The 12,519-nt window shown below is 39.0% G+C and overlaps 1 protein-coding gene across 1 annotated transcript; it reads left to right on the top strand.

Moving 5' to 3' along the window:
* The first annotated feature begins 11,379 nt into the window (after positions 1–11,379).
* Positions 11,380–11,745, top strand: LOC140137106 (uncharacterized). Its single transcript, XM_072158764.1, has one exon. It carries the CDS (start codon positions 11,380–11,382, stop codon positions 11,743–11,745), a length of 366 nt encoding a protein of 121 aa, XP_072014865.1.
* The last annotated feature ends 774 nt before the right edge of the window (positions 11,746–12,519 follow it).

The raw sequence follows: 12,519 nt of genomic DNA, 5'->3' as shown, positions 1-12,519 counted from the left end.
GTATTGGAGAACGGCGCAAGGAATTTAGTATTTGGAGCACTGCGCAAGGAGTCATAAACGTGTTTGGAGACCGACGCAAGGAGTTAAGTATTTGGGAAAAAGCAGCACCATTTTCGTGTGAGGATTTTATACTCAAGGATTTATAAATGCAAGTGTACAATGGATTTCGCTGATTTTCGCAGGACAAGTAAATAAGGATATATGCATCAGTCGTCCAGAATATTGCAAGAACTCTAGAAGAAGACTGCTGGTTAAGTACTGAGTAGTTAAAATATTATTTTGATTGTGTGATTATTTCTTATGTGCATTTTGTTGTCATATATTGTACCAATCATACATTATTTTCAATTAAAGACTTAGATTTTGTTAGCTCAATCAAACAGTGTATTTGTGTTGTTCATTCGGGTAAAAGGAGATTTTGGCCTTGAGTCAAGTACGACTCGAAACACCATAAGGCACGCTGTTTTGAAACAGTTTGTATATTTGATGGTGCAAAAGTAATCATAAGGCACGCTGTTTTACCGTCGCCTTCAGAGATTCAATCATCACGACACCGTAAACAAACCGTGCCCGAGTTTGATTGACAAATGACACCAGACAAAAAGTCAAGCTCGATGGTAAAAAAATGTAGATTCTGGCCATCTTTCTTTGATGACAGGACTCAAAAACATCATCTGGGAGTCCTACTACACAGTCTCTTTGGTGATCTTACGGATGTCTCTGAAACTGAACCACCGTCCTACCACATCAGTTGGAGAAGGGGTAGTTCAATATGGTGAATATCATCGGAGACTAACAGTACGAATTAATGAAGCTGAAACTCACAGGAGTCACCTTTTTGTTAAATCTCATCAGCCTTTGTGGTTAGACCTCTGATGTCATCTTGCCGATGCGCACATCTTAACTGCACAACTCTCGGTTTTCAAATGCGCAGTAACGATTCGATAAATGATGTGCACATCAGCGTGACGTCAAATCTTATGGATTTTAGATAAATTTCAAAATATACGGGATGCCAGATTTAACTTATAATCGGAACATTGATTTTTAGACCCGTTTCTTTAATCACCGAAGACAGAACTAGCAATCTAGTGCAAGACTTGTTACCGAGTTGAGCGAGTGGACGGAAAAGTAATGGAATCTCACGGAGATTGCGTCCATAACAGTTCCGGGTTTAACTTTACGTTTTTATGAGTTTCCGCCATACGTCACGACGGCGACATTTTTGATGGCAATCCTTAATTAGTTACTCCTTTGCCGACACGGTGTCGTGGTTTTAAACACAATATATAAACTAAATACTGCCGTTATCCAATTAACCGTAGATATAGCATAATTAAAAGAACGATGCTTTTAGTATAATTTTTGCAAATGACCAGTGAGGAATAATAGAAAATGCAATCAAAAAACGATAATTACAGACAGTCGATACAGTTTGTGCAACGCGTTACATTCATTTGACGAGAACATTTTGACTTTGTTGATATACGTCACTAGTCGGTACTTTTTCATGAATCAATACAACCGTTGTCAGTCAAAGCGAGCATGTTGCAACAACAAGAACATTGACAGCCTGGTCCCAGCCGTCATTGGAATCGTAAGTTGAATAACCAGTGAACATGTCAGAAATGTCTAATATGTCAAATGAGACGCAACCAACCCGAATATCACCATGGGCTTACGATTATCCCGTTAACACGTATTATCTTATTCTTGTCTATCTGATGAGCATTTGTGGGTTGACTGGAAACATCCTAGTCATAGGTAGCGTTCTTGTTCACAAAAAGCTGAGAGTTTTGAGCAATGTCTTCGTCGTCAATCTTGCCGCAGCCGATTTGTGTGTTGTCATAGTCGTCGACGTTTTCACTATTCTCGGCATTCATACGAAAGGTTTGGTCTTCGAAGGCAGACCTATTTTGTGTGAATTCCTCGGTGTGATATGCGTTACATCATGTGCTTGTTCTCTGTGGAGTATCGCGACCATTGCTCTCAATCGCTACGTCTGCATTTGTCATCGATCCCTTTACATGACTCTCTTCAATAAGAAGACTGTGCCGTACATCATCATCACGTTATGGGTTATATCTTTCTTCATTGACTTTCCAAACTTAATCGGTTGGGGTCGACATGGATTTGATCAGAGGCTTCTTTTTTGCACCTATGATTTTAGCGCTAACTTTGGCTACTCCGTCTACTTCGCCGTTTTTCTTATAACAATACCGTTCATTGCTCTGACTTATTCATACATTCGCATTCTTATGTACTCTCGGGCAGTAAAGAAGAAATTGAGAGCTCATCAAAAGAAAGATGGTGCTGCTCCTGGAAGCCGTGCAATTCTGCACTACAGACCTCCGTTTACTAAAGTCTGTTCTTATCATCTGGATTTGTTATACCCTTTTCTGGTTACCTTACACCCTCCTCATGTTTTTCGACCAGGATGGGGACTGGGGACGTACAGTGTATATCTTTGCAACAGCATTGGCTCACTCCAGCTCCAGTTCGAACAGTTTGATATATGCGGCTACTAATCGTAACTTTCATGAAGCGTACATCTATCAACTGAAAATGGTGTTTTGTTGTTGCGGTTTGTTTTTTAAAGACAGCTCGAAGCATGCTGTAAATTCTCAATCAAATGCTACAATCTTGTCTACAAGCTTTTCCTTAAAGGATCGCGAAAATGAAATAAAAGAGGAACAAGTTGTTAAAGATAAGAAGATAGAAACAGAGAACCATAGTAACTCTACTGGAAAGGCGGGAGTAGTGGCTAAGGGAGGTCACGGCAAGGCAGGAGCAGTGACTAGTGGAGGTAATGTCAACACGGGATTCGCATCTGCAGAAGAACTAAGCGAAAAAACAGTAGAAATTACAGATGTAATTATTGACAAAGAAAGTAACAATGAAGCAAATGGTGATCAAAATAATGTATTGGAGTTAACAGAAAACAGCAATGGCGTCGTCAATAACGGATCATCATGTTGATTAGGCAATAAATCACGACGTAATCTTTATATAAACAGACGTAATAATATGGCTTTTTCAATATTTTAAAGAATAAAGGTGTTGTTTTTACTCCACCTTCGTGCAAGCAGTACGTAAGCATGTGCGAGTCATACGGTTGCTTTACGGCAGCATGTTGTGTGTTCGTACTCCCACCTCCCAGAAAAACTTTCTGGCGCAGCCACCGATTGTAGTGATTCGTGTTAATAGTAATAATGTATTTGTAGAAGCCAAATAAAAGACTTACAATAGATCCTAGCGAGAACCGTGATATTCCTTGAACTATCATGACTATGTTATTCAATGGATTCATGTGTAATATATAAATAATGAAAATGTAATATTTTGAAGAAATTTCAGAAATCTTTCTTGGAAGCTATTCAGGATCAGGGACGCATGATTTGTAGATTTGTTAGTGATTTGGCTCCTGTGCATCAGATATTTGATATTTGACCTTATTTACTTTATACTCCTGGACTTAGCATCCTAATCTTTTATTCCCAGCAATGAGAGGGACAATTTGAGGTATATTACAACATGATAGAACAAAATAATTTTGGACCCATTGTGACTTTCGACCATCCGTGCGAAGCACAGGGGGCATAGAAAAAAGAACAATTTAATTTTAGTTTTATCCTTTCAGGTGTAAGGATGCCATAAAACATTGCTTCCACTAGACTCACCCTTGTAGCTCCATGTATGGATGGATACTGCTGCAGCGCCGAGAGGCTGCTTTCACAGATCTCTCTAATACCATAGTCATTACTGCTGATTCAGGCCATGATATGTTATCAACTTTTTACTGATGGAAGTGTTTTACCTCTAGAACATCACTATGGGCAAGACAGACAGAAATAGATGGCTATTTTTCTGTATTTTGTGCCTGTTTTGGGTAACATTTCTGTATTATTATGAGCCTACATGGACAGTATACAGAGTATCATGCAGTTACCTGTTGATTGATCTGCCTACTCAACCAAGTCAGCCTGGAAACAACTTATTGACTACAACTTACTACCAGTGGGGTGATCATTATTATCATCTTGATCACCCACTTATCATCGTACCAAGTGGAAGTGATTATCCTCCACTACCAGTGACTAATCAATGTATTTTCAATATGGAGTGTGACCAGCCCTCATCCAAATCATCTCAGTCAAATATGACATTAAGTTTTCAATACACAGCTTTCTTCTTATGTGGATTGTCTACTACCAATTATACCAACTGCCCGCTAACAACTGAAACCTGTCAAAAACTGGACTCACTTAATCTCTTAAAGCAGCCATGTTTAACTCATCATCATGAATCTACACCACCCCGAAAGACTAACAAGAGAAAACGATGGCGTCACCGTGGAAATAGAGGTGGAAAAAAACTCAAATCAAGGCCTACATCAGAACATATTGATTCCAGAATAAGTAGACCCACAACATCCATCAACACAAGAGACTGTCTTAATATTCGTTTATGGAACCCCACATCAGTTAGACATAAAACTACATCTGTATCTGACTGCCTTATTGGTGATAATGTTGACATTATGTTTATAACAGAAACGTGGTTAAATCAGAATGATAATGTTGTAATTGGTGAATGTAGCCCTCCAGGGTATTCGTTTGTTAATGTACCCAGAGGTACAAGTGATCATGGTGGCATTGCAATTATCTCAAAAGTTCTTTAAAACTGCACACTGTTCAGCTTCAACATAGTGTTACCACCTTTGAATCTGCTTCTGTAATTGACCCGGCTTATGGCATTCAATATATTGTCATCTACAGACCCCCTCATTCCAAAAAGAATGGATTATTAACATCTACCTTTCTTAATGAGTTTGAGGATTTCATGGGTGATATAGCCTTGTTCCCTAATAAGGTTGTGTTACTCGGGGATTTCAATGTGCATGTTAATAAACCATGGAAATCTGATGTCAGACGATTTTTGACATGCCTTGAGGTCTCTGGGTTTCACCAACACGTTAACCAACCCACTCACAGGTCTGGTAACATTTTAGATTTGATTATTTCAAGACCTGAAGATAATCTTGTTCACAATTGTCTTTCTCAAGGCATTTTCCTGCCGGACCATAGCATGGTTCATTGTTACCTGAATCGAAAAAGGCCATCTCAAACCAAGAAACCCAGTAGAGTAAGGAATTATAAACTCATTGATAACGAGCAATTTAGAAGTGATCTTATTACTGAACTGGAATACTTTACTGAACTTAATGATCCTATTGACAACTTGGTTATCTTATTTGATAGCAAGGTCCGGGATATTCTTGATCACCACGCCCCAGAGGTTGTTAAAATGCGCACGGTAAGAACCCGCTTTCCATGGTATAATAGTACTATCAAAGAAGAAAGGCAAGTGCGTAGAAAGTTAGAACGTAAATGGCGCAAGACCGGATCTGATGAGGATAAGTGAGCTTATCTTGATCAAAAGAATGCTGTTAATAATCTTATTGATTCTGAGAAAGCTAAATTCTATCAAAACAAATTTGCCAATAGCGATGTCAAGGGTATGTTTCAGAATGTAAAAACCCTTCTGAACCAAAATACGCGTATCCTCCCTTCCTCAGACTCCACTGTGAGTTTGTGCAACCAGTTTGCCACTTTCTTCAATGATAAGGTCACCACGATCAGAGAATGTCTTGATTTGCATCCTGGTACCCAATCTCAATTTGTTGACTACCGCACTGAACATGTGTTCAGTGATTTCATGTTGGTCTCTGAGGAAGATGTTTGCAAACTTGTCAATGCTTCCTCCACCAGCTAGTACTTGTATCCTTGATCCAATCCCTACTTGGTTGATGAAAGACCACATTGAGCGTTTTATTCCATCAATTACTCATATCATTAATGTGTCTCTCTCATCTGGTATTTTCCCGGAACCTCTTGGCAAAGCTGTTATATCTCCTATCATTAAGAAATCTTCTCTTGATCATGATGAACTTAAAAATTACAGGCCGGTATCAAATGTGTCTTTTATATCCAAACTCATTGAAAAGGTTGTAACTCAGCAAATAACAAATCATATCAATGACTGTAATTTAGGTGAAATCTATCAATCGGCTTACAAAGCCAACACAAGTACTGAAACCGCTCTCTTAAAGGTGAAAAGTGATGTGTTGAATGCCGTAGACAGAGGGGAAGTTGTCCTTCTTGCACTTCTAGATCTGTCTGCGGCATTCGATACCATCGACCATGGTATCATGCTCAAACGTTTACAGGATAGAATTGGTTTGTCTGGTAATGTATTGCAATGGGTTCGTACATATCTTAATTGTAGAAGTAGTCGTGTATTTATTGATGGTTGTGTTTCCAATTCAAGCCCTCTTGTATTTGGTGTTCCACAGGGTTCTGTGATTGGGCCAATGATGTTTGTTATTTATACCTTGCCAGTGGGGGACATAATTCGTAAACATAATGTCTCATTTCATATATATGCAGACGATACTCAATTGTATGTTTCCTTTTGTCCTAACATCCCGGGCGCTGCTGAGAAGGCGTTACAAACTCTTGAAGCCTGTATCCACGAACTGCAAAACTGGATGAATATAAATAAACTCAAACTGAACAGTGACAAAACAGAATTTTTCATTGCTGGATCCCATTATCGCCTTCAAAAGCTTCCGAATCTTGAACTCAAAGTTGGCCAAAGCATTATAAAACCATCTCCAAATGTGCGTAACCTCGGGGTGATTTTTGACAGTCATATGTCTATGACAAAACAGGTGAACTCCATCGTTTCCTCTGTCAACCTCCAGCTTCGCAACATCAGAAGAATACAGCATCATTTGGATACGGACACTAAACATCATGTTGTCCGGGCCCTTATACTTTCGCGTTTGGACTATGGTAACAGCCTTCTCTATGGACTCAAGTCTCAAGATCTTCGCCGCCTTCAATCCCTTCAACACAAAGCATCCAAGCTAATTTTCTCCGTCCCTAGACGTACTGATCCAAAACCTCTCATGAACAATCTTCATTGGCTTCCGATTAGCAACCGCATCCAATTCAAACTCTGTCTTCTGATTTATAAGTGCCTGACTGACTCTGCTCCGCGATACCTCATCGATTCAATTAGTCTTAAGCCAACACCGTCCAGTGGCCCTGTTACAAAATCTGCCCTGGACAGAACTCTCCTAAACATTCCCATGTGCAAGTTAACCTGTGGTGATAAGTCATTTACAGCTGCTGGACCGTCCAACTGGAACAGCCTGCCACGGAACGTACGGGAAGCTTCTTCTCTCACACAATTCAAAAAGCCGCTGACAACTCACTTGTACAATTTTTAGTATTTTTCATTTTGTCTTTACATTGACTTTTCTTGTTTTCCACTGGCTGGTTATCGTTTGTTGTTGGTAATGTAGTTTTGTGCGTTTAGATCAATTTTTTGCATAAGCGCCTTAAATCACCTTTATGTATGTATGTATGTATGTATGTATGTATGTATACTATAAGATCAAATTTAACTTGGAAAATCTAGTGAGATCTTATTTCAGAGAAGTCTAGTCAAATCGACTAGGAGTTTTAAAGGTTTACTAAAGCATGATAAATTACACATATAATTGTCTACAATGCAGAATCCTCGGAGTCAGCCTAATAGCGCTTGTCTGATTTGTTTCCTTTCTTCTAATTATGCTAATAGAAAATGCGTCTATCAATCACGTTTAAGCATGACTAAGCATACCAATATTTTAGTCATGGTCATTGGTCAATACACTACAGGTCTTGCCATAGTTTCATCTTATAAAATGTAAGTACCTTTTGCGAGGAAGAGACTATAATAACTTTGTCAGTTTATCTGAAATGAACCGACTTTAATATTTCACCTGTAACAACCTATTGTGATGGAGCTCCCTTACATCATTAGTTCATGTGTGATTTTCGTTTTTAAAATTTTCAAACACTTTTTGATAGCGTTTCCGCTAATCAAAGCAAGGTAGTCTAATTCTTGAACAAATTCATCAGGACTGTTCATAGTAGAATTGTTAGTTGTGATTTCATACGACTAGTACAATAAAATAATAGAAAATGCAATCAAAAAACCAATAATTACAGACAGTCGATACAGTTTGTGCAACGCGTTACATTCATTTGACGAGAACATTTTGACTTTGTTGATATACGTCACTAGTCGGTACTTTTTCATGAATCAATACAACCGTTGTCAGTCAAAGCGAGCATGTTGCAACAACAAGAACATTGACAGCCTGGTCCCAGCCGTCATTGGAATCGTAAGTTGAATAACCAGTGAACATGTCAGAAATGTCTAATATGTCAAATGTCAAATGAGACGCAACCAACCCGAATATCACCATGGGCTTACGATTATCCCGTTAACACGTATTATCTTATTCTTGTCTATCTGATGAGCATTTGTGGGTTGACTGGAAACATCCTAGTCATAGGTAGCGTTCTTGTTCACAAAAAGCTGAGAGTTTTGAGCAATGTCTTCGTCGTCAATCTTGCCGCAGCCGATTTGTGCGTTGTCATAGTCGTCGACGTTTTCACTATTCTCGGCATTCATACGAAAGGTTTGGTCTTCGAAGGCAGACCTATTTTGTGTGAATTCCTCGGTGTGATATGCGTTACATCATGTGCTTGTTCTCTGTGGAGTATCGCAACCATTGCTCTCAATCGCTACGTCTGCATTTGTCATCGATCCCTTTACATGACTCTCTTCAATAAGAAGACTGTGCCGTACATCATCATCACGTTATGGGTTATATCTTTCTTCATTGACTTTCCAAACTTAATCGGTTGGGGTCGACATGGATTTGATCAGAGGCTTCTTTTTTGCACCTATGATTTTAGCACTAACTTTGGCTACTCCGTCTACTTCGCCGTTTTTCTTATAACAATACCGTTCATTGCTCTGACTTATTCATACATTCGCATTCTTATGTACTCTCGGGCAGTAAAGAAGAAATTGAGAGCTCATCAAAAGAAAGATGGTGCTGCTCCTGGAAGCCGTGCAGTTCGTCACTACAGACCTCCGTTTACTAAAGTCTGTTCTTATCATCTGGATTTGTTATACCCTTTTCTGGTTACCTTACACCCTCCTCATGTTTTTCGACCAGGATGGGGACTGGGGACGTACAGTGTATATCTTTGCAACAGCATTGGCTCACTCCAGCTCCAGTTCGAACAGTTTGATATATGCGGCTACTAATCGTAACTTTCGTGAAGCGTACATCTATCAACTGAAAATGGTGTTTTGTTGTTGCGGTTTGTTTTTTAAAGACAGCTCGAAGCATGCTGTAAATTCTCAATCAAATGCTACAATCTTGTCTACAAGCTTTTCCTTAAAGGATCGCGAAAATGAAATAAAAGAGGAACAAGTTGTTAAAGATAAGAAGATAGAAACAGAGAACCATAGTAACTCTACTGGAAAGGCGGGAGTAGTGGCTAAGGGAGGTCACGGCAAGGCAGGAGCAGTGACTAGTGGAGGTAATGTCAACACGGGATTCGCATCTGCAGAAGAACTAAGCGAAAAAACAGTAGAAATTACAGATGTAATTATTGACAAAGAAAGTAACAATGAAGCAAATGGTGATCAAAATAATGTATTGGAGTTAACAGAAAACAGCAATGGCGTCGTCAATAACGGATCATCATGTTGATTAGGCAATAAATCACGACGTAATCTTTATATAAACAGACGTAATAATATGGCTTTTTCAATATTTTAAAGAATAAAGGTGTTGTTTTTACTCCACCTTCGTGCAAGCAGTACGTAAGCATGTGCGAGTCATACGGTTGCTTTACGGCAGCATGTTGTGTGTTCGTACTCCCACCTCCCAGAAAAAACTTTCTGGCGCAGCCACCGATTGTAGTGATTCGTGTTAATAGTAATAATGTATTTGTAGAAGCCAAATAAAAGACTTACAATAGATCCTAGCGAGAACCGTGATATTCCTTGAACTATCATGACTATGTTATTCAATGGATTCATGTGTAATATATAAATAATGAAAATGTAATATTTTGAAGAAATTTCAGAAATCTTTCTTGGAAGCTATTCAGGATCAGGGACGCATGATTTGTAGATTTGTTAGTGATTTGGCTCCTGTGCATCAGATATTTGATATTTGACCTTATTTACTTTATACTCCTGGACTTAGCATCCTAATCTTTTATTCCCAGCAATGAGAGGGACAATTTGAGGTATATTACAACATGAGAGAACAAAATAATTTTGGACCCATTGTGACTTTCGACCATCCGTGCGAAGCACAGGGGGCATAGAAAAAAGAACAATTTAATTTTAGTTTTATCCTTTCAGGTGTAAGGATGCCATAAAACATTGCTTCCACTAGACTCACCCTTGTAGCTCCATGTATACTATAAGATCAAATTTAACTTGGAAAATCTAGTGAGATCTTATTTCAGAGAAGTCTAGTCAAATCGACTAGGAGTTTTAAAGGTTTACTAAAGCATGATAAATTACACATATAATTGTCTACAATGCAGAATCGTCGGAGTCAGCCTAATAGCGCTTGTCTGGTTTGTTTCCTTTCTTCTAATTATGCTAATAGAAAAGGCGTCTATCAATCAACAAATGACGTTTAAGCATGACTAAGCATATCATTATTTTAGTCATGGTCATTGGTCAATACACTACAGGTCTTGCCATAGTTTCATCTTATAAAATGTAAGTACCTTTTGCGAGGAAGAGACTATAATAACTTTGTCAGTTTATCTGAAATGAACCGACTTTAATATTTCACCTGTAACAACCTATTGTGATGGAGCTCCCTTACATCATTAGTTCATGTGTGATTTTCGTTTTTAAAATTTTCAAACACTTTTTGATAGCGCAGCGTTTCCGCTAATCAAAGCAAGGTAGTCTAATTCTTGAACAAATTCATCAGGACTGTTCATAGTAGAATTGTTAGTTGTGAGTCCATACGACTAGTACAATAAAATATCCACTTACTTGCAGACGTTTCGGAAACTGTCAGTTTCCTTTATCGGTGCTATTGTTGTAATGACGATCTGTATACAGTTGATGTTGACTGCTACTTAGCAACTGAGTTGCCAGTTGATTTTTTGTCAGTTATCAGATCGTCAAAAACGTGACTTAAGTTGTATTCTGGCCCCTATGGTCGGGAATTCAGAACATCATGTGGTTAACTCCAAGCAGTTAGCAGTGGAGATGGTTGATGTGGTTATCGAGGAAGGGGATATCCTAAACTCGCATGACGTGGTCTCGTTGTTCAAGTGTACACCAGTCAACAAAGTGCTTGACATTGTCAAAGAAAGACTGTAGAAGGAGAGTTGGCTCAAAGAATTAGAGTTACTTGATTTTATTTTGTCTACCACATACTTTACCTTTCGTGGGAAGATCTTCAGACAGCGATTCGGAGCAGCCATGGGCAGTCCAGTGTCACCGTTGGCAGCTAATATCTTCTTGGAACACCTGGAAGGGACTGCGATTGCGCCTATGCAATGCGAACCAAAGCTGTGGAAAAGGTATGTTGATGATATCTTGGAAATTGTGGCCAAAGATGAAGTGGACGACACCGATTCAAGCAAGTTTACCTATGCAGAGGAGAAGGAGGGTAATATCCCATTTTTAGACGCTCTGATTGTTCGACGTGATGACGGATCGATTAAATTATTGGTGTATCGGAAGGCAACAAACACCGACCAATACTTGAACTTTAGGTCGCATCACCCCCTACACCTAGGGGTCGTCCGTACACTCATGGACAGACAGAAAGAACAGTGTGTCTGAGCGCATTTCTAGGGTCAAAACGTATAACATCGCCACTGCAATGAAACCCCATTGCACCCTTCGTAATCTCTTAGTTCATCCAAAAGACAAGCGAGAACCTCATAATTCTACCGATGTCATATATTCCATCCTTGCAAAAACTGTAATTCGGCTTCCATCAGGGAGACAGGCAGAAAATTCGGGAAAAGACTTGATAAACATAAAACTGAGGCTGAAAAAATCGGAGACAAAAACAAAGCAAGAGCCACGAGAAAGGCATCACAGTCTGTTAAGTCAGCCATTACAGACCATGTGGTTGATAACAATCATGTAATCGACTGGGATGAGGCAAAGATCGTGGGCAAAGAGAGCAACAGATAATGGATCAAAGAGGCAACAACCATCAGAAAGCGGGGCAACACCATGAACAGAGACGAGAGGCAATACAACAAAATTATGTGTCAATTTTTTGACGATCTGATAACTGACAAAAAATCAACTGGCAACTCAGTTGCTAAGCAACAGTCAACATCAGCTGTATACAGATCGTCATTACAACAATAGAATCGATAAAAAAAACTGACAGTTTCCAAAACGTCTGCAAGTGGATATTTTATTGGACTAGTCGTATGAAATCACAACTAACATAGGTAGTCTAATGTCGTGAGTTCGAATCCCCATAGCATCGACACTAGTTCATAATATGATTTATCAAGATGTCGAAAACTCTTAGTGAAAATGTAGCATTCTCTTTCAAAATGTCACAAGTTTTCAGATTTGTTATTAGCAGCATGC

Source organism: Amphiura filiformis, chromosome 17 (genome assembly GCF_039555335.1).
Source record: "Amphiura filiformis chromosome 17, Afil_fr2py, whole genome shotgun sequence".
NCBI classification, from domain to species: Eukaryota; Metazoa; Echinodermata; class Ophiuroidea; order Amphilepidida; family Amphiuridae; genus Amphiura; species Amphiura filiformis.
Note: the sequence above shows the minus strand (reverse complement) of the source record. Positions and strands in the feature narration are given on the sequence as shown.

Bases quoted from the DNA above. Each gene is read 5' to 3' on its own strand.
- LOC140137106 (XM_072158764.1), top strand. From the start codon at position 11,380: ATGGGCAGTCCAGTGTCACCGTTGGCAGCTAATATCTTCTTGGAACAC.